The sequence below is a fragment of the Gracilinanus agilis genome, chromosome 5, assembly GCF_016433145.1.
Source record: "Gracilinanus agilis isolate LMUSP501 chromosome 5, AgileGrace, whole genome shotgun sequence".
Classification (NCBI taxonomy): domain Eukaryota; kingdom Metazoa; phylum Chordata; class Mammalia; order Didelphimorphia; family Didelphidae; genus Gracilinanus; species Gracilinanus agilis.
In genome coordinates, this window is record NC_058134.1 from 250,953,494 (window position 1) to 250,977,643 (window position 24,150).

Here is a 24,150-nt window from a genome sequence, read left to right on the forward strand (position 1 = left end):
TTAGGTGACTTGGCCAGGGTCACATAGCTAGGAAGTATTTGAACTCAGGTCCCTCCAACTTGAGGTCTGACTCTATTCACTGATCCACCTAGCTACCCCTCAGGGTAATGTTTTCAATATGATACCTTAATTAATGAGAAAGTCCAGTCACAGGATAGATCTCTCCCTCTCCACCTCCTCCTCCTTCTCCTCCTCCTCTTCATTCTCTCTGTCTCTGTCTCTCTCTCTCTCTCTCTCTTTCTCATCCAACTCCCTCATCTTACACTGAGGAAACTGGGACCCATGGAGAAAGAGAAGGAAGAAAGGAAATAAGCATTTATTAATGACTTATTATGTGCCAAGTACTGTGCTAAATGCTCTTAAAACATTATCTCTTGGGATTCTCACAATGACCCTGTGAAATACATGCTTTTATTATCCCCACTTTACAAATCAGGAAATTAAGGCAGACCAAAGTTAAGTAAACTTGCTATCAGTCTCGTATCTCCAATAATGTCTCAAACTGGAGGCTTAGTAGATATCTTAATGTCCTAAACTGAACTCATTATCTTTCTCCCAATACTTCCCACTTTCTAAATTCCCAATTAATGTTAAGAGGACCACTCTATTCCAAATGACCCAGACTTGCACCCTAGGTATCATCCTTCATTCCTCTCTCTCTTCTTCTTCCTTCCCCCATACCCAAATGGTTGCCACAGCCTGGTGATTTTGTCTTTATGATATCTCTCAAACATACCTCATTCTTGCCTCTAAAAATGTCACCGCCATACTGGAAGCCCTCTAACCTCATGCCTAGACTATTGCAAAAGCCTGCTGGTTGGTTTCTTTGCCATTAGTCTCTCCCCACTCCAATTTATCTTCTACTCAGTTTTCAAAGTAATTATCCTGAAACACAGGTTTTAAATGTCAATCTATTCCATACAGTGGCTCCCTCTGACTGCCAGGATCAGGAATCAAATTCTCTGTCTTATCTCTCTTTCTAGTCTTTTTTACACCTTAAAGCTACTGCCTACTCTTAGATTCAATGACACAGTGTGATAATTGGATTAAGTCTACACTGCCCATCTTTAGATTTAATCACCAAAGATGAGAGCACCTCCAAATTCTGGGAGGTCCTTAGCCCACATGTGCTAGAGTGGGTGACAAATCAGTATCGACTGACCGCCCCCAGGCATCCTAATAAGAAGTGTCTTTTGTGATTGGACACGCAAAGTAGGATGGAGGCACAGGAAGTGACATATAAGTGACCCCTTTAAAAAGAGGGAGTTGAGTGAGTGAGAGGCTTCAGTTGAAGAGGACAGCTAGTGAGGGAGATCTTCTAGTTTTCCTGGTTCGTGGAGGAGTGCTGGCTGGGACGCTGAGACCTTGGTGAGACTGCTTTCAATATCTTCTTTAGAAGTCCTTGGTGATGGGGGCAGCTGGGTAGCTCAGTGGATTGAGAGTCAGGCCTAGAGATAGGAGGTCCTGGGTTCAAATCCAGCCTCAGACACTTCCCAGCTGTGTGACCCTGGGCAAGTCACTTGACCCCCATTGCCCACAATTACCACTCTTCCACCAAGGAGCCAATACACAGAAATTAAGGGTTTTAAAAAAAAAAAAAAGAAGAAGAAGAAATCCTTGGTGAGTTTAAAGACTGACTGAATCTTCCTGAACTTCTCTTAAGGAACTTCTTTAAATAGACTCTGTGAATGAAGCTTTACTTCATTCACTTCCGGGCTTCTAGCCCTCTGACTCTGGGCTAAGGGTTAATTAGACCAACTGGATTAATTAGAGGATCATAGTAAATTACCTACTGTGTCATAAAGTCAATTTTGACTTGAGATTGTTCTTAATTGAGGATTGATAATTGTTCAATCCTCTGGCAACCATCTTTTAATATATTCGACCCCAAAACCCCTTTTTCCCCCATACAACAGACATCCTTGCTGTTCCTCCAAGGAGCTTAGTCTCCAAGCTGTGGATCTCTTCACTAGCTAGCATGCCTGGAATGCTTGCCTCTTTCCTTTTCTGCTTCTTGGCTTCCTTCAAGTCCCTGCTAAAACCCCATCTTCTATAGGAAACTTTCCCTACTCCCCCCTTAATGCTTAGTACCTTCCCTCTGTTAATTATTTCCAATTTGCTTTCTCTATATTTTGCTTGTGCAAAGTGCTTTCGATGCTGTCTCCTCCATCAGGCTAAAAGCATTGCCTGGCACAGAGTAGGTACTGAAAATAGTTGGGCCACATGGCTACTAAGTGGCAATGATAGGAACTGAATTTGGGTCTTCTTGAGATGCAAGTTGGCACCATAGGTTGCTTCTCTACTAATATTTACAAAGCAATGAAACAGCAAGCAGAATGTTTTAATCAGTTATCTCATTTGCTCCTCACAAGAAGTCTATGAAATCCTGATTAACAGACTAAGTGGACTGGTAATATACTAGATGGTACACCTGGTAGGTGGGATTACTGTATTGTTCTCCCTTTACTTAGGAGGAAACTGAGACTCAGTGAAGTTAAGTGGGTTGCTGATGCTCACACAAAAATATGGCTTTAATATGGATCTTGCTGATGCCATAGCCAACACTATGTCCAGTAGATCAACAGCTCTCAAACTCTGTGGTCTAAGGACACCTTTACATTAAAAAAAATAAAACAAAAAATGTTTACCTTCTTTCTTAGAATCAATACTGTGTATTGGTTCCAACACAGAAGAGTGGTGAGGGCAAGGCAATGGGGGTTAAGCGATTTGCCCAGAGTCACATAGCTGGCATATTTGAACTCAGGATCTCCCATCTATAGGCTTGCTTCTCAATCTACTGAGCCACCTAGCTGACCTCCACCTTTACATTCTTACAAATTCTTAAGGACTCCCTCTGAGAGATCTTGTTTATGTTGGTAATATCTATCATGATCTATTGTTTTTGAAATGAAAACATCTTAGCATTATTATAAAAAATGTTTTGACTTTAGATATGTTGAAAGGAGTCCCTAGAATACACTTTGGCATCTGCTTCATTATATCACATTCTTTCGTCCTTCCTTCCTTCCTTCCTTCCTTTCTTTCTTTTTCTTTCTTTCTTTCTTTCTTTCTTTCTTTCTTTCTTTCTTTCTTTCTTTCTTTCTTTCTTTCTTTCTTTCTTTCTTTCTTTCTTTCTTTCTTTCTTTCTTTCTTTCTTTCTTTCTTTCTTTCCTTATATTCCACCTTAGAATCAATACTGTGTATTGGTTCCAAAGCAGAAGAGTAGTAAGGGCCAGGCAATGGGGGTTAAGTGACTTGTCCAGGTGACATAGCTAGGAAGTATTTGAGGTTGGTTTTGAACCCAGGACTTCCCATCTCTAGGCTTGGCTCTCAATCCACTGAGCTACCCAGCTGCCCTCATCACACTATTTTTAAGCTATCTTATTGTCAATGAATTCCAACTTTTTTTAGCCTTACTATGCCAAAAGGCAATGGAAAATACCCTAAGAGGTCATTTTTTCTCCAAATCTTACCATTACATATATATTTCCATTAAAATATGAGTAATAACCACCAAAGAGCCTAATAAGAAGACATGTTTTCCTGATCCACCATGCATCCAGGAAGGAGATACTTTTATCATCAACTACCCACATTTTTTCTACTGTTTCATCATCATTATTATTATGTATGTACCTACGAGCCATGATTTTCATTTTAAAGTTTCAAAAGTGAGCCACTACCACAAGCTGAGTCCAAAAACTTAAATAAGATTCAGCAGCTTTTACCACCAAGATGACTGAAATCCCGTTGCCCAGTGATCCCATGAGTCTCTTTGCACAAGTATCAAGACGTAGATCAGAGAATTTTTGAGCTGCAAGGGTCCTTGGAGATCACCTCGTCTCTGTTCAAATATCTCCAGAAAATTGTTTCAAAGAGTTATGAATATTGGATGGGGGAGGGAAATTCCTGGCTGGTAAATAACAAAGTTTTGATAAAGCAAGTGCCTTATTCATTTCACAAATGTCATAGTGATTGGAGGATAAGGAAAAATGCAGATATGCAGAGATTCTGCACAATACCAGTAATTGCTATGCTAATGTTTTCATTAAAGCAGCTTAGAAACACATTTACTCCCAAATTCTTGCTAGTATTTATATAAGTACTGACAGTTAAATCAAACTTTAACTACTATGGTGCACTCTACTTGAAACCATCCTTAGAAACAATTCATATTATTCACAAATATAGTGACCTGTTTATTTTGGAAAGGAGGTAGGAAGAATATATGGATCCTACCCAAACTTCAAATTTTGCCTAATTTTGCCCTCTGGTGCCAAGTAGATTAAATCTAATCCATCTTAAATGTCTATCTGTTAACATATCTCAGATACACACCATGGATGCTACAAGCAAAGTAAAGCTGGTTAGGATCTCAAAAGTTCCTTCTTTGACCTTGCAAGCAACCTCCATCCTGCTAACCCCTCAAGCAATCATCCTGTCTACTCTTTCATTGCCAAATCTGGTTTCTGTCCCAAACACAGCATTGAAATTGTTCTCTCCAAGGTCATCAACTGCTATCACATTTCCAAATGGAATGGCCCTTTTCTTTTGAGCTCATCCCCCTTGACCTATCACAAGTATTCCAAACAGTTGACTACTACATCCACTTGATAGTCCATCTTTGTGTCATCTCTTATCCCTTGACTTCTGACACTAAACAGCCTGGGTTCTCACCCTGAGTTTCCTCCTGCTTGTCTAAAGCAACTTTCTCTGCTTTCTTACCCTCAAAGTACATCTGCCCTTCTACAATTTCTAATCACTGTGCCTAATTTTGCCCCCTGGTGCCAAGTAGATTAAATCTAATCCATCTTAAACATGTCAGCCTAAGTCTTGTTTCCTTTTATATCCCCAGAATCTGGCATACTCATAGTACCTTGAACATTTTAGGCATTTATTTAATGGAGAATTAAATGGAAAGTTGTTTGTTTGTTTTTTGTTAGGTGACCTCAAGAAAAAAGGCAAGAAATATAACATCCTCAAAAGCAGAAAGAAGCAAGGAAAGAAAGAGATTCAATACATGATTTTTATCCTTTAAGTCCATCTGGTCTAGTTGGCATCAGAACAAGAACACTCTTTACAACATTCACCAAAAGGGGGTCATTTGGCCTCCATGAAGGACCTGCCAAGGATGGGGAAGCTACTGCCTCCTCAGGTGGTCCCTTACACTGCAGGACTAATCATATTGTTGGCAAATGTTTCCTTAAAAAAAGTTAAAATCTTTATCTACAGAGTCTACCCAATGTTCTTAGCTTCATAAAACGAAAGAAAAATCTAATTTCTCTGATGTATAAATCTTCACATACCAATAGACCACAGAGGCTTCTCTAGGTTAAATGTGTCTGTTTTCTCCAATAAATTTTGATTTGAATGATCTCTGAATCACAAAGATGAAAACTCTAGTCCGTCAATGACAAATATATCTCATTCAGGAAGAAGAAATCGCCTTCAGTTATCTATCTCGCATTCAACAAACTTAAGTGACGGGATATTCATCTGATATTATCCAATATCACTCTCTTTATAATAAATTTCCATTAACAAAATACTGTAATGCTCAAAATGCTCTTACAACAATGACCAGTATGGAAGTATGTTTTGCAGGATAATACAGATCAACCTGCTCAGCATCTCTGAGTGGATAAAGGGAAGGAAAGGAGGAAGGAGGATGGTTTTGATCTAATAATTTTGGAAAACATATTTTGAAAATTATTATATGTAACTTATAAAATAAAATATCTTTGAATTTTTAAAAATGAAAATTTTTTTAAAGAAAGAAATGACCACAGAAGAATGACTAGAAACCGAAAGGGGGGAAAAAATGGGACCTCATTTAGAGCACGATTTGACAGTGCTCTGGTCCATAAAAAATCGATAACCCTAATGATTGGATTATATTCCACTGGGTTGCAGTGGATGGAATCCTAGATTTGTAGTGAGATGACCTAGATTTATATGCTGGTTCTGCCATACACACATGCCTAGAAAGACCTTAGGCAAAACATTTATTTTCTCTGAGTCTCAGTTTCTTTTTTTTTTTCAACTGGCAAATTTTAAACTTTTCTTCCTCCAACTTCTCCTCTATGAAGTAGAAAGAGAGGGGAAAGGGAGAGGAGTACAAGGGGAAAGGAAGGAGGGGAAAGAAGGGATTGGGGAAAGAGGAAATGAAAAGAAGGAGAAAGAAGAAGAGAGGAAGAAGGAAGAGAGAAAGGAAGAAAGAGAAAGGAAGAGGAGGAAGTAGAAGAAAGAAGGAAAGAGAGGGAAAAGAAGAAGAAATAAAGGAGAAAAAGAAAGAGGAGGACAAGCAGAATAAGAAGGAGGAAGAAGCAGAAGGAAGAAGAGGAGGAGGAAAGGAGGAGTTCCTTATAATAAATACCCATTACCAAAGTCCACATCACATACTTACTAGAAGGGTCTTCAAAGTTCATGTTAGTTCAACTGCTTCATTTTACATAAGAAAAAACTGAGGCTTAGAAATGTTAAATAACTTAATGCATAATTACACCACAACTAAATATCTAAGGTAGGATTTGAACTCACATCTTCCTAACCCCAAGACCAGTACTCTATCTACTATAGCATACATCTTTTTCTATACTATAAAATAAGAAAATTAAACTAAATGGGACCCAAGGTCACATCCAATTCTAAGTCTATGATCTCTGGATACTAACTGCACTTCATCATGCTAAGTGTGAACACAAAGTTGGGACACTGAGCCTGGGTAAAGGATAATGTGTCCAAAGGATCTTCTCCTTTAAAATTTCTACCAATCACCTAAACCCAAGTTTCATGAATTGTTGGGCACATAAAGATGCACTAACATTTGGAGTTTTTGCTGGCTGCCTAGACTACGGCATTGACTCCAGGCTGCAGATGAAGGGAACAGTGTAAGACAGCATCAGACCCTGCAACTCTCACTTACTACATATGGGTAAGTCATCTAAGCTTTCTAACCTCAGTTTTATTATCTGCAAAATGAAGGGATTGAACCATATGGCTTCTAATGTCCATCCACCTCTAATTCTACAATCCCGAAAATAATTAGACAATTAAAAGGAATATACGTATACATATATTCGATCTAATCTAAGTCAAGCCTGTGTCTCAAAACTTGCTTCCTTCAAAGTCTCAAAATTAATAGGAATGACATTAAAAAAAACAGTGCTCTAGGGACCAACTAAGTGGATAGAGAGCCAGGTCTAGAGATAGAACATCCTGAGTTCAAATTTGACCTCAGGTACTTCCTACCTGTGTGATTTTGAGCACCGCACTTAACCCCCATTGCCTGGCCATTACCTCTATTTTGCCTTGGAGCCAATACATTGTATGGATTCCAAGATGGAACTTAAAGGTTGTTTGTTTGTTTTTTTAATCACTCTAGAACTAAATTCCAAATGCCAATTTTAAAGTTTTTAATTTTTTAAATGAGCTATAAGAACAAATGAAAATTAAACATAAGATCCCCTGAATATTTACCATCCACAAATACACAGTTCTTCCTATAAAACTAGTAGGTGGAAGAAGCCATGATATCTGTGAAGGAATCCTTCGCTATCCATTAGTCTTCTCAGGTATTTATACCCATGATTTTACCAAATGCATTTTGCATGGATGCAGATAGTTTAGATTATTCAACCAATTCTCTTCTGGAGAATGGAGCCTAAGAAATTCAATTATCAGCCATCATCTCAAATAAGTAAAACCTTTATAAGTAAGCTACAGCTTCACAATTTGCATAACTAATTCTTATTAGACACCAATCAGAAATATCATATGAAAATAATTATTTAAAACAAAAGTCTATATTCAAAACAGGGCCACTTAGCTTTCTAACAAAACTTCCGATAAGTATCAGTGTGCTTTCAGAAATATTTTTGTTATTTATTTTTTGTTATATATTTGTTACATATTTATAAAATATATACATATATGTGTATGTATATATTTATATTTATATTTATATTTGTCTTTTCTTTTAGAACTAGGGATTCGATGAGGTGCCCAATCCAGGATGCTCACTCAAAAATTTCCAGGCTGCAAAAAAGCTGATAGCAGCTCCTGGCAAGCTTGTTTTGATTCTTATAGTCTTGGAAGCTCTGTTGTTTTTCAATTTTAAGTTCACAGGATCTCTACTAAAAAACATTACTGCCTGTTCCCTATAAGCATCAAACACTTAGCCTCAATACCTCAGAGGAATACCTTTATTAGGACATACACATAAACAGAATTAGGCTCATTCTCCTTAGCCCCATGAGGCAGAACAAGTGGAAATAGTGGTGAGGTAGATGTAGACTCGATGTAAGGAAAAAAGATTCTAATGACTACAGTTTCCCTAAAGTGGAATGTCATGGTAGCTAGGTGGTGAAGTGGAGAGAGCTCTGAGCCTAGAGTCAGGAAGACCTGCGTTCAAATCCAGTCTTAGATACTTAATTGCTCTATATCTCAGACAAGTCACTTAACCCTGTTTGCCTCAGTTTCCTCATCTATAAAAAGGGCTGGAGAAGAAAATGGTAAACTACTCCAGTATCTCCGCCAAGAAAACCCCAAATGGGGTCACAAAGAGTAGATCACAACTGAAACAACCAAACAGCAACAAAGTAGTATGTGTTGTCTGAGCAAAAAGTGTACTCACTTTCCCTAGTGACTGCCATGCAGAGACTTGAATGACCAACTATTTGGGATGTCATATATCTTTTTCAATCTGCATTTCATTTTATTTTTTGCTTTATTTTTATTTTTTATTTTTAAAATTTTTATTTGTTTTAATTTTTCTTTTTTATACCGTATATTATTTTGTGTATTTTATCATTTTTATTTTTATTTTTTATTTTTTAGTTGGGATGTCATATGGAAGATTCCTAGGTTGAACACCAAAATCTCTGAGATCCCTTCCAACTCTAAAATTCTATTAAATTTTCCTCTGTAAGGCATAGGAAAAATGACCTGCTCCGTGGGGTCTCCCTGTTTCCATTATTCCTCTTCCTCCTTTCATTCAAAAGAAAAAAAAATATAAAGAAGTCTGTAACATCATATTCTATGGAAACTGAAGTTTAGCTCATGATATTTTCCTCCCAATCATATTAGAATATACCTCTTAATAGGATTACCAAATATAGCAATGTGTATTAATTATCCTTAAAATAGGATGTTTTTATTTACCTTAAAATTTTACCTTAAAAAGGTAAAAAATTTTCCTTAAAACTTCCCAGTATTCAATATGGCAACTGAATTTTATAATTTCCTTTCATTTCAGCCCAACCAGCCTTTGCAAATCTAGCCAGGGTTCCGTTATTGATTGAATTGTCTCTTTTTTTTAAGTAAATAACTATCCTATGTATGTTTTTCAACTGGTGAATAGCATGATTTTTTACACAAATACAAATGAGGTTATAGTTAGCCACATAATACCAAAACTGACTGATCAAATAAGTTTTATATATCTGAAAGGGAATATTTATTTTGAAAAAAAATTGAAATATAAAATTCTTAGTGATTTCACTTCCATTTTGGTTTAAATTTTATTTGAATTTTAAATTGTTCTCAAAAGTAAAATTATAAATCTGATATATGTATTTGGAAGTTGTTAATGGGTCTGACTTTTCTAGGACTCTATACGAATACATAGGACTCTATATGAATATATATATATGAATATATAGGAATATTTTCATTCCCTTTTTTAATGAGTAGTTGAGATAATGAAACTTATCTATATAGGGAAGTTAGGAGGCTCAGTGGATTGTCTAGAGATAGAAGGTCCTGAGTTCAAATGTGACCTCAGCCACTTCCCACCTATGGGAACAAGTCACTTAACCCCAATTGCCTAGCCCTCACTGCTCTTCTGCCTTGGAACTGATACACAGTATTGATTCTAAGATAGAAAATAAAAGTTTAAATAAAATGAAACTCATCTGTAATTAGTGACAGATTTTACAAATATACTAAAAGCAGAAGTTAATGTCAGATATTGAATACTCTAGAATAGAGGTTCTTAATATGGGTCCATATTTCATTGGACTCATAAAAACTGTTTGTAGGAAAAAATTACATTCTTATTTCAATAGAAGTAATATCCTTTGCAATACATATATTTATTATACCTATTTAAAAGCATTATTCTGAAAAGGAATCCATAGGATTCAATAGAATGAGAAAGGGTACAATATGCAGAAAAGGTTAAAAAATACCTAATCTATTCAATAAGATCTTGAATAAAAATCAGAAAATCTGGGATTTTAATACAAATTTGCCACTCAACTAACTCTTCTGAGTCAAATTCCATTATCTCAAGCACTCATTTTAAAAAAGGAAATGAAAATTCTAAAGATTCTGTGGCATCCATATCAGTAACCAAAGGGGGAGAGGGGACTCCTCTCTACCTTCTTTCATAATTGATTCAACTACCATCCAATGAATATTTGCCAAGCATTTATTATCCACAACATCTTAATTTATCTGTTTCAGGTTTATCTGCAAAATGAGACCAATAATTATTTTAATTTATATGATTTGTCCAAGATTAGCAAAATAATGCTTCTGCATTCATTTTAGTATCTTTGATATCAGTTAGGACACACATATACATATATAACCATGCAAAAAAAGCAAATTCTAAGATCCCATTGATTCAAACATTAGCAAGTTAATAAATTAAAGTTTTATGTCAAGTTCTTTGACGAAAAATACGCATTTGGATGTTTGAGATGCTAAATATGTATCAATATATGAGAATGAAATCCCATATTAAGAACCTCTATCCTAGAGAATTCAATATCTGGCATTAACTTTTGATTTCATTATATTGATAATATCCATCACTGATTACAAATAAGTTTTGCTTTTTTTTTTAACCTTCACCTTCCATCTTAGAATCAACACTGTGTATTGGTTCCAAGGCAGAAGAACAATGAGAGCTAGCCAATGGGTGTTAAATGACTTGCCCAGTCATAAAAGGAAAACATTCCTATGAAAATTCAAATATATCATCATTAGCAAAAATCACAAATGGCTCTATAAATAGGAAGTGGGAAGTTACTGACAGTCTAACCTTAAATTAGACCCTAATTAGCTAACTAACCAGTCATCCTTCCAATTTATAGTTTGCCTTTATCAATGACAACTATAAACATTTTCAGGGGGGAGAGGCGGCTTGTGATTTCAAGAGTTTAGAAAGCTCACACTGTGAGACTATTCCCTTATCAATACAAATTGATTCTTCTCTTACTAACAGTATTGGAGAGTTGTGTGCATTCTAGGAGGCTGACTGTCCTTCCCTGGATCCCACAGCCCAGATCTGTCAGACAGAACTTAAAAGTCAAGTCTTTCTCACATTGAAGATTTCTCTCTCTACCTCACTGACTCTTACCTCTTTCTGTGAATGGGTTTCTAATTAATCAACACAGTCATTCCATAATCCTGGGGATTTTAGACACTAGAAGAGGATTGTCTTTCAGCTTGTTCCAAATGACACAGGCAAAGTCTCGAATGAATGCAAGACATGTGTGAAATAAGACAGTGGTTTCCTTTTCGAAGTTCTGCCTTTTGGGGGTGGGGGGCTGTTTTTTTATGCTTTCGTTTATTTATTTAACTATTTATAAACCAACTTATGGGGCATCCCATAATATAGGGCAAATAAAAATTTTATAGTTGATTTAGGAGATGCATATAACAAAAATATAATTTCAGGAGTAGTTAGATTTCATATCAGTCACATAATATTTTGCCATAAAGAATGCTATTCCTGCAATTTGTCAATCAGGGTATTCATTTCCATGGAAAGCTCTGTTATGTACTTGGAATTTATTTTTTCCTTTTACAAATGCTAGTCCAATTTCATTATCTCAACCACTCATTAAAAAGGGGAATGAAAATTCCAAAGATTCTGTGGCCTCTTCATTACTCCAGTAACCAAAGAGAAAATTCCCCTCTGCCTCGAACAAAAATGCCCAAATATAAACAGCCATTTAGACACTACTGAGGTATAGTAATCAACCTTGTCTAGTATTTCCTTGATAATTGGTTTCTGCTAATGAGGCAGTACTTGTGGCTTGAGAAATCTAAAATCATCGATCATTCCTCAACTATCCACACTCGGTGGTAGTTATTTGATACAAATTTTACCTCCCAGTTATTTGTATGCAATCTGCTAATGATTGGCCATTGTTACCGGGATCCAGGAGTCCGAAAGAAGGCCAGGTAGCAGCATGTGTAGAATGAATGAACAGCCCATCCAATACAACGTACAAGAAAATCAAAGACCTGTGCCCTGACGGGTTAGGTAGCTTAAAATCTTGTTCTTTTACAGGAAATAGCATAACATCTGCAAAATCTGCTTATGCTTTCAAAACCCCAAAAAAGAAATCAATCAATGAAACGTTATATATCATATAAAAATACATATATATATATACTTTTATATATAAGATATATTTGAAGATAAACTTGTAGAAGACCAAGTATGTTAGAAGGCTTGGATTAACTCTTCAGGAAGACTGCCATTAATGAGAATAAGTAGGAGCTTTGTACATTGATAACAAATATTTATAGAATAAACCAAGGTAACCAAAATCAATTTGAAAACATTGCTCCAAATCCTAGATTCTGCCCTGTATAGAGGCTTACATTTAGTCCAGTTTGCCTCAGACAGCATAAAAAACCAGTGGCCTTCGCCACGTCCTTGATGATGCCAAACATGGTGAGCACTAGTGTCATTGGTTTCCAGAAGCATCTGATTTACTCCCAGGGAATAGCTCAACTGGAAAACATCCCAGTAGCCTGCACCATCATCCTCATTTTTATGGTAAGAGAAATGGAAACATCAAGCTTTTAAAGAACTAACCTTATATCAAAATAGAAGTTTCTGTCACAGAAGAGGGGCATCGAATCCAAAATGAGACCTTTCCAGGGTGATGCATCAAGGCACCCCCCAGGATCTATGCAGGCTTTGAAATATCTTAAGACATGGGGAGATAGCAAAAGCATAGCACTGCTCACATGGGCTATGTGTTCCCCTCAACCTTTTTGGCAGTCTAAAGTCACTTCTCTCATTAGTTTTAAATATCTTCAGAGCAGGGAACTTTTTCCTAATTTTCTACCTTTTTTGGAGGATCCCATGACACACAGACCTGACTTCCTTTGGGACAAGGCAGCAATGAACAATTATTATCAGATTCATACATAAACACATGTACAGGCTTATGTGTGGAGAGAGAGATAGAAAAAAGAAGAAGGGGAACAGTGAGGTAGCTCAGGGAATAAAATGTCAAGCCTGAAATTAAGAGTACCCAGGTTCAAATCTGGCCTCAGATACTTCCTAACTATGTGATTTGGGGCAAGTCGATCAATTCCAATTGCCTTGGGCTTACGAGTTGTTACTGAGGCAAAAAGTAAGGATTTTTTTTTAAGAAAGAAAGAAAAAGGAGGAGGAGGAAGAGGAGAAAGCAGGACAGAGAGATAAAGGTGAAGCTAGATGGTATAATAAAGTGCTAAAGCAAACTTAGGAAGATGTGAGTTCAAATCTAGTTTCAGACACAGTATCTATGACCCTAGGCAAGTCACTTTGTTGACCTCTGTTTGCCTCAGTTTTCTCATCTATAAAATGGACATAATATTAGCACCTACTCCTCCAGAGTATTGGGTGAGATAATAATTTTAAAGAACATAGCAAAATGCCTGGCTTGGTAAATACAATAAAAATTATAACATATACACACACATAAAAACACATGTACACAACTACATACATACAGAAATAAACATATAAACATATGTATAGGCAAAATGTGTATATATGCATCATATAAACATGCAAATAGATATTTATTCTAGGCATTCACAAACACTAATAGAAGTTATTCATTAAATAATTATAGAGTATCTATCACTGATATAGGAGATACAAGTTAGAGCCATAAGTATTTGCATCTGGAAGATATCTTGGAGCTTGTTATTCTCCATCCCTTTCTATAATAGGTAAAGGAAAAGAGCCCCCCAGAAGAGAAGGGGCTTTCCCAGTGTTCACAGGGCTAGTGAGTGGCAGAGCTGAAAATCAACCAAGATCGTTTGGTTCTGAATCCAGTGTTGTTTTTATTACATCAAAGTATTTTGGAGATGGAGAGCTTGGTTTATTCTGTCGGCAGAATGAACAAGTCAGGCAACTGACTCAACAAAGGAAAGTAGCAATACTTCACTTACATTTCTACATAATTTGGGCATAGTTAACATAATTAGATAAAATCAGATGCAGTATCATTATTAACCAGGGACCCAGGAAGTGTAACGTAATTTACAGATTGGATTTTTTTCCCCCTTTCCTCAAGTATATCATGGTGTCATGAAATCTCCGGAAGGCATCTCAGAGTCCAAGTAATGAAACCAAAATATATTATCTGCCAAATGAATTACAGAAAAGTAGCTACCAAGTACAGGGAAGGCCCTTGATTGACGTACTCACTTCCCATTTTCAAAGGGATCACATTCCATTGCCAACTCCATGATTTTTTTTTGTAGCTGGGTTTGAGCTCAGATGATCAATAACCTGGGCAGAACTCACTAATGAGCAAAGCCACAGGAAGTCTATTTTTTCCAGGCAGTGCTCAGTAATGGTAAACACTGGCCCCTTTTAAGTGCGTGGGCTCTCCTTTGGAATCTCGCTATCTATTTTCCTTTAATCAACTCTATAGGAGTGTGGGCAATTAGAACCACTGCTTAAGAAAACAGTTATGTTTGCTAACTGAACCTGCCAGGGTCGATTTTCTCTGGGGCTTTCCTTTCGTTTCTTAGCCATTTGAGAATGAGGCACTATCCTGAATATACTGTTCTATCAAGTGGGGAAAGCAATATGAACATGAACTAAATACTCACACAGAAAGCATGGCTCCCTGCATAATTAAAGTCTTCAAATATTTATGTGCTAGCAGATTTATTTGAGGTTGTTTTTTTCTTTTGGGTCCAGGACTAGGATTCCATCAGCAATGGATGGTAACTTCTTCAGCTAATGCAAACCATCAACATTCTCTGTGACTCAGAGAATTACCTGGAGAAAATGAAGGGTTGAGTGATTTGTCCAACTTCACCCAGCCAGAAGCTATTAAGGTAGGATTTAAACTCAGCTCTGAGGACAGCTCCTTGCCCACTACCTTACTACCCCTTTTGAGTAAAAACTATTTTAAAGGGGCACATAGTTGGCTCAGTGGGTTGAAAGCCAGGTTTAGAGACAAGAAGTTTGGAGTTCAAATCTAGCCTCAAACATTTCTTAGTTGTGTGATCCTGGACAAGTCACTTAGCCCCAATTGCCTAGCCCTTATTTGGAACCAATAATTTGTAAATAATTTGGATTATAAATTATAAATAATATAATATATATAATAAATTATAAATTATATAAATAAATTGGAATCAATCATGGAATTAATGATGGCAAGTAAGGTTTGAAAAAAAAAGAATGGTTGTTAAAATTCACATTTACATACAGGGTATCCCCAAGCCTTAGTACTATAGTTTTGAGTTAATAAAGCATAAAACTATGCTCAGATTTTTGGAATATCCCACATAGTACTTAAACTTCTACAAAACATTCCATACTTCTCCTTCAGTCTCCATATATACAGCAAAAGCTTTGAAAGGAAGCAAGAATTATTCACTTCTTTCAGTCATGTCCAACTTCATGACCTTGTCTAGGGTTTTCTTGGCAAAGACACTGTAGTGGTTTGCCATTTTCTTCTCCAGCTCATTTTACAGATGAGGAAACTGAGGCAAACAGGATTAAGTGACTTACTATGGGTCACACAGCCAGTAAATGGCTGTGGTCAGATTTGAATTCAGGAAAATGAGTCTTACTAACTCCAGGCTCAATACTCTAACCACTGTGCCACCTAGGTGCATGAAGCAGATAGTAAGATTATTATTATTCCCATTTAACTGATGAGGAAAGGCTGAAAATTGTTAAGTGATCTGCCCAAGGTCACATAGTTAGTCTGTTAAAATCTGAGTCCAGTTCTCCTGATTCTAAATCCAGCATTCCTTCCACTATACAAAGCTGTCTTAGAAATATTAAAAGAAAAAAATTGCTGAAATGAACATCAAGGAAAATACCTTTGTGTTTCCCAAACATTCCCAAACATAACTTAAAATGGCAAACAACCAAAATCATGAAGCACAAATGCATAGAGAACTGCTTTAAGATTTTTAAAAGGCTCATGAAGAATAAGAGCTTTGGGTCTCATTTAGTAAGCTGTTTTTAGGCAGTAGAAACAGTGGTTTTCATTGCAATGCTTCCTAGTTTTGTTCATCCTTTCATTCCCCAAACGAGATCAGCCCACAATAAGAGAGGTTGATCATTCTAAAATGCCTCAAATCCAGATTCATTTTTTGTTGTCATTCTAGCTATGGATGCTGGGATGAGTTGATTTCCTTTTCCAAATTAGGAAAACGTTCAAACGCCAACAGCCCTTTTGCTGTTAAGTTATTTGATAAGGGAGTCAGCTCCCCCAATCAATTAGTAATTCTTAAATCATAGCAATTTCAGAAGAATTTGGTAACACCTTCATTATTCTGCCTGGTAGAAAACCACTGGAGACTAATCTCTGTCACATAGGCACTCTGACACCTGGAAATAGAATTTCAAAAAACCAGGGTCAGTTTTAGATCCAAATCTTGTCAAGACTTTGCTGTGTGTCTCATGGTTAACACTTTATAATCAAAGGCACTATCGTGAATTTGAGTGAGGAAAGGTCACTTTTAGTATGTGATATGAAAGGATCTTTCTAGAATTATAGTCTTCATTCTAGAGCCAGGAGGGATATCAGAGACCATCTGGACTACATTAATCAATCCAGAAGCAATAATTCAGTGCCTACTATGTGCCAGGCAGGGCAGGGAGGTGATGCAATGGTTATATTGTCAGACTTGGAATCGGGAGGGTCAGATTATAAATCTGGCTTCAGATACCAACTAGCTGGGCAAGTCACTAAATCCTGTTTGTCTCAGTTTCCTCATCTCTCAGATGAACTAGAGAAGGAAATGGCAAACAACTCCAGTATCTTTGCCAAGAAAACCACCAAAATGGGGTCATGAAGAGTCAGGAATGGGTGAACAACTCATGCCAAGCATACTGACAGATGAGGAAACTAAGGCTAGAGATGTTCATGAGAGCATAGATCTAGGCCTGAAAGGAATCTCAGAGGTCAGGTTTACACATTTTACAAACAAAGAAATTAAGGATCAATGATTTGCCCAAAGTCAGAGGGGGGAGGCAAACTGGAGTCCTTTGACTCAATACCAACCACTCAGCCTCCCACCACATATTGAATTTAGGTACCAAAATGATCTCCAAATTCCATAAAGGTCTCAAACACTTTGAGCAAGCTTATTTCAAGACCGCAGGAGAACAACTCCATATTTGAATTATAGGAACATCAAATGACCATCAATCTGGTTTATAATCCATCTGGTTTAGAAGGGAAACTTGGATATAAAAAGAAATGAAAGCAAATATTTTCTTTCTTTCTTCTTTAAATGTGATAAAAAAAAATCAGTCAGGGAAAGATAGACAAATCATATTTTTCAATGGATGAATGAAGGAATGAAAGATTACCTTTTGCTGGGTTGACTTTTATTCCTGACCTATATAGCATCTCTTCATTCTGCCAGTCCCCATTCCTGATGGCAGTCTTGAGCCCATAAAAAACAATTAGTGCACCTGTGGCATAAAAAATTAAATTCTTGAGAAAACGTTTTTGGGCTTTGACATAAAGGGCTCGAGCCCCTACTGTGATTAAAAGGCAGAAGCCCATACTAGGAATATACAGCACACGCTCTGCGATTACAAAGCCAACGTAAAAAAACAGATTTGTGGCAGGGACGAAGGGAACTATTAACAAAGACAGCGACAGGACAACGATGTTCTCTGTGGAAGGAAGTGATGGCTGCTGGGGGACATGGTTTTTAATGCCATTTTCTACTTTTTCTGAAAAGCTGGGCTTAGGCTCGGAGTCTTGGTACTCTGCGTCTGGGTGGCAGCTGTGCCCATTCACATTCTGCTTGCCATTGGGGATAGCTTTTCCATTGCACTCTCTCTTGGTGCTTGGGTTCCTCAGGCTGAAGTAGGCAAGGAGAAAGAGTCCTGTGTAGAAGGCCACAGTGTGGAGGTTTCTCCAGTCACAGATGGTTTTTATCAGTGGCACTGCATCCATGGACCAGTCGAAGCTGAGGGTATCTGGGCATAACAACAGCCAGAGGTTCTTGGTTGGCAGGTAGAGGAAGGTCAGAGTGCGTGCCACCACACTGTCTGAATCAGCTGCAGGATTATCCGAGTTGGAGAAGCTTGGTGGCTTGTTCCCCATCCAGTAGAGTCGGGCCCCCAGAAGTGAGGTCCCCCAAAAAGTTAGTAAGCCAACACTGAGGAAAAGAGGCACATTCTTCCTCTGAAAGAAATAATACAGAAAAATAGTTTTTAATGGAAGGCAAACAATTTTCTATTCCTTATATTCAGTTACAAAGCTGAATTATGCTTTGTAACAACGAAAAACACACTATTACATTCCAAATGGATTACTTCATTTCCATCTGTTGGAAAACTACTATGGCTTCCCTGTTCACCATAAGTATTTTATCAGAATCTTCTGTTTATTTTAATTTGTCTTTCAGGTAAAAGTGAAAGATCCATACTTAAGAGGGTTGGGTCTGACTAGCAAACAGCAAAGCTTCATCTGAGAATCCTCCCTCCTTGCATCCAGTCTTCAATCTTCCACCTGAGCTAACAAATGGTGCTGTCATATACTTCCCCATATTGTTGCCTATACCAGACAAATCAAAGATTTTAAAGATTCTCCAGGTTTCTCTACTTGATAATCTTAATAATAACTCCCATATGCCTTTACACCTCAAATTTGGGGGGCCTGATGAGGTTAGATTTGCGTTTTGCTAAATGAAATAGCTTCCTCCAGCTATTTCAGGCAGAAAAGGGGGAAATATCTAAGAGAGGAAAAAGGATACCCCTGTTCTCCATAAATTCATTTGTTTGTTCCAACATTTGTTTTATTTTATCTTGTACTGCAAATATTTACTTAGCGCAGGAAAACATCAAACACTTCTTCTCCTCTTTCCTCTGCCCTTCATTAGTCCTTAGGAAAGTAATAGCACCAACCACCTTGTAATTAAGCTGCTTTGAATGGCAAGTATCTGAAAGTACTCTCATTTAGGCAGCCTCAAGCCTCAAATCAGACCACTGGACTACACTTTATGGCTGATACAGTTTACCTTGTCTACCTCGGTCATCTTGCTATCAATCCTTAATGCCACCCTCCAGTCCCCCTTTTACTTCTTGTTCTGGTCACAGTTATCAAATTAATACTATCACTACTCCCATAGAGTGTGTGTCAAATAGTTGCTCCATGTATCTATACTTCAGTCTTTTATCTATTATCTATGTATTGTCTCTCTCTCTCTCTCTCTCTCTCTCTCTCTCTCTCTCTCTCTCTCTCCCTCTCCCTCTCTCTCTCCTCTATCACCTATCTATTACTTATCTTTCATCCAATATCTATCAATCTAGAGCTAGAAGATCAACTGTAAAGGTCACCCCACCTTGTTTATTGATGAGGAAATAGATTCCTACATATGTTCATAGGATCACAGATCTAGAATTGGAAGGAACCTCAGAGGTAGCATAATTCAACACCCTCATTTCTGAAATGGGAAAACTAAAGCCCTAAGAAATTAAGAAGTAACTTTCCTAAGGTCATACAGGAAATAATCACCTATGACAGGATTTGAATCTGTGCCCTGATTCTAGTCAGTACTCTTTCCACTGCACAACACTGGCTCCCATCCATCAACTCACAGCAGATCTCTGAGACACAATGATATATGAATCCCTGGAGATTAGCACAGCATTAGGGACATAGTAAACAATAAATGATTTTTCATTCTTTCACCCACACTGAGTGAAACACTGTGCCAAGTGTGGAAAGGAATCTAAGGTGGCATAAGTATCCTTTTTATGAATGTTTCTAGTAGAGCAGTATGTGTATGGATACATGGGTATAGGGCATATATGTTATGAAAGCATGCAATGTATATAGATGTTTGTATATATGCATCTTGTAAAAATAACGAGCAATGAATTGATTATGGCTATAATGGCTATAAATGATTATGGATATAAACTGTTTAAATACTCTGTTTGCTATGCTTTCAAAGTATCTTCAGTTTATATAAGTGAAATGAAACTCATACATGAACTTCTCTTCAGGGCCAGGCACAAGGACACTAAAGAGACTTGTTATACACAAATAAACTATTTATTGAGACTATAAGGATATAAAAGGATTTCTTACTCTAAGGGATTCTAACTCCATCCAAATAAAACTCCCTGGTTCCATAAGGAACTGCTTCTCCTGCTTCTATAAGTTACATTGATCCTTCCTGATCTAACCCAAAATTTCCCTATTCTACAATAATCTAATACTATTATCCTTATAAGAAGTATATAATTCTTAACTTTGACTCCACAAGTTATAAAAATAACAAAGATCAGCTGGCTGAGCCTCAGCAAGAACCAAGTTAGGACTCTGAGCCTTAGTGGATTCAGAGTCTAAACCAAAGACCAGGTCTTTCTTTGGTCTTCTCAGAGATAAAACAATTTATGAAAAAGCAATAGGCAGGCACTAGTGTTTCCCAAGTTGAAAAAGGAAATCTCTAAGCTCCTTCAAGTTTTTCCCTTCTTTCCTTCTACCTCAGACAGTGAGGAGAGAGAGAAATGAAGATGTCACTTCTCCCAGGACTCCAAGAGAGCCCAACTGCCACTCCCAGAGAGATTAACTGCCCCAGAAAAACCATTACCCCTCCCACACACATTGTCAACATTTTAAATTGACACTATCTCAGATCTGTTTCAAACTCCAATTCTTTCTCAAGCCAGCTTCTCTACTTCTTATCTCTAAACTAATATAACAAGACTTAATTTCTAACATCATCCTTATAATCTGTATTCATGTGTTCATACACGTGTTGCTGTTCAGTCATTTTCAGTCATGTCCAACTCACAAAGACACTGGGGTCATTCACCATTTGCTTCTTCAGATTATTTTACAGCTAAAGAAACTGAGGAAAACAGGATTAGGTGATTTGTCCCGGGTCATACACAGAGTAAGTTTCTGAGGCTAGATTTGAACTCACAAAGATGAGTTTTCCTGACTCCAAGCCTGGCGCTGTATCCCTTGTGCCACCTAGCTGTCCTTTTTCTATAGGTATACAAACAAATAGTATGTAAAAGTTTTTGAGCATATGTACACACACATTAGAGTCTTGTATAGAAGTTAATAAAAAAGAGTTGCAAAGTACTCTGGGAGCTCAAAGGAGAGAGAGATTTTGTAATGCATTTGTCCTTTCCCTGTAGATAAACTATGTGAGTTCTATCTGCCCAAGTGCTTAGCATAATTTCCACATATAAGGAAGGCTTTCACAGGTTATTAAAATAATTCTCTTAGAATCATAACATCTTTTCATTTCTTTATCCTTTTATATTTTATTTTCCCAATTACATGTAAAAACACTTTTAAGATAATTTTTTTTTAATTTTGAGTTCCAAATTCTCTCCCTCCCTAGTTTTCCTCCCCCTCATTAAGAAACATAATTTGATAGATATTATGTATGTGGGATCACGCAAAACATTTCCATATTAGTCATGTAAAGGAAAACAGAAATAAAAAACATAAAAAGAAAGTAAATAATAAATAGTATGCTTCAATCTGCATTCAAATACCATCAGTTCTTTCTTTGGAGACAGATGGCATTTTTCAGAGGAGTCTTTTGGAATTATCTTGGCTCATTGTTTCTGAGAATAGTTAAGTCATTCATAGTTGATTATCATACAATATTGTTCCTGTGTACAATGTTGTCCTAATTCTGCTCACTTCACTTCACATCAGTTAATATAAATCTTTATAGTTTTTTTTCTGAGAGCATTCTGTTTATTTCTTTTAACACAATAATAATAATAATAATAATAATAATAACATCTTGAACTAAAAGGAACCTTATAAATCAGTGATGGGCAAGCTATACAGCCAGTGGTCCAGATGTGGCCCCCTGAAATTACTATCCCACCACAACATTATTCCTAATCTGACAAATACAATGAAACTTCGAAAGAGTTGCCTTAGAAACAGAATGACAGATGAGCATTTCCTTTCCTTTGGCTCCCTCTTTAAAAAGTTTGCCCATCGGGGGCAGCTGGGTAGCTCAGTGGAGTGAGAGTCAGGCCTAGAGACAAGAGGTCCTAGGTTCAAACCCGGCCTCAGCCACTTCCCAGCTGTGTGACCCTGAGCAAGTCACTTGACCCCCATTGCCCACCCTTACCACTCTTCCACCTATGAGACAATACACCGAAGTTAAGGGTTTAAAAAAAAAAAAAGTTTGCCCATCACTATTATAGATCATTTAGTTAAAGCCTCTCATTTTACAGAGAGGGAAACTGAAACTCACCAAAAGAAAATGACTTGTCTAAGATCACATAAACAAAAGGTGACAAAACTAGGATTCAGTCAAGCTCTCCTGATTCCAAATTAAATGTTTGTGTGTGTGTGTTTCTTCTGTTCCCTCCAATACCCTAGATCACATTGTATCTCTGCTAAGCTAAGTAATCAGAAGAATCATACTTGATTACAGTTACCAGATCAAATAAAAATGAAAGTGTCAAATAGCTAGCTTAAAATAAAATGAAAATAAATAACACTTTGGCTGACCAGGCTTTCTTCCTTTTAGGAAAATAAAAATGTTTTTGTTCTTCTTATATGGTCTAACCTAGAGTAAAACAGTGTTGTAACTTCCCTTGTCCTAGACATTAATTAAACATAAAATTAGATTCTCACTCTTCATGCTGTTTATTTATATTGATTTTATAATTCATTAAATCTCTAAGTTCAAGGTGTCTCAGTGAATAGTGTCAGACCTAGACTTAGGAAGACTTAGGTTCAGATCAGGTCTCAGACACTTCCAAGCTGTGTCTCTCTGGGCAAGTCACTTAATTCCAGCTGCTTAGTCCTTACCTCTCTTATGCCTTGGAAGCAATACTTGTATCAATTTTAAGATGAAAGGTGTTTTTTTTAATCCCTAAAATCTTCATATAAATTTTTTCCTTCCATATCAAATATGTGCTCTGATGGTCGTTTGACTCACTTGTAAAATTTCACATTCATCCTTATCAAAGATATCTTATAGAATCTAGCCTGTCAAAACATACTGAATCCCAACTTGTCATCCTACATCCCTCTCAGTTCTACTTCCTACACAATTTGTTATTTGTCTTATCTGGAATAAAACCATATCAATGATTCAAAACACACACACACACACACACACACACACACACACACACACGAAAATCCATAAGGCTGCTCCAAAAAAAATCAATATCTTATTAATTACCAATCTTTCAGTTCAGTCATTCATTCTGAATCTACCAAACTACACTATTCCTTAGATCTATATATCTCTATTTTCGATGGGTATATCATAAGAAACTATAAAATTTCTAGTTGAAACACTATAATATTGTGTCAGTTATGGGGAAACTGGGGAAACATCTGACAGGAAGCAATAGACAATCTGACAATGGAGCTCTGGTCAGAGATCTTACTTGGAGATAAGATAGCAAAGAGTAGAAAGTTAGGAACTAAGTATTGGTGAATGTTTAAATATGGACACATGGAAGGCAGAAGACAGTGTCGGAATACTTTGTACACTTTAGAGTGGAGTACACTGAGGAAGAGTAGTTGAGAACATTAAAGGAGAACTAAATCTGGAGAGAATCACAAAGTCTACAATCAAGAGTTTCAGCAAAGATAAGACAAGGTTTTAAAGGGAGGGGAAAAAAATCTAAATTTGGCGATCTTTCTAAAACATGGGTTGAGATCAAAGCTGGACTTCAAGAGGGAAAAGGAAGTGGAAAGCACTTAACATAGTGCCTGGCACAAAGAGGGTGCCTAATAAATGCTTCTTCCTTGTCCTTTTCTCTAGAAGATCTAAATCATGTTCAGAACTCTGAGTAAATGGATGGGAGAAGAAAAAAATAAAAGTACATAGAGGGGTTAAGTGTAGATGTATCCCTCACACACATTCACACAAAATATAGAGTATTATAGATATTAA

The 24,150-nt window shown here is 36.9% G+C and overlaps 1 protein-coding gene across 1 annotated transcript in view; it reads right to left on the reverse strand.

The window, feature by feature from the left end:
• TMTC2 (transmembrane O-mannosyltransferase targeting cadherins 2) overlaps nucleotides 1-24,150 on the reverse strand; it is a 539,622-nt gene that overhangs the window by 260,320 nt on the left and 255,152 nt on the right. Inside the window, exon 3 of the mRNA XM_044679175.1 lies at nucleotides 17,597-18,425. Coding sequence (XP_044535110.1) covers nucleotides 17,597-18,425 — 829 coding nt within the window. The remainder of the gene's footprint in view (nucleotides 1-17,596; nucleotides 18,426-24,150) is intronic.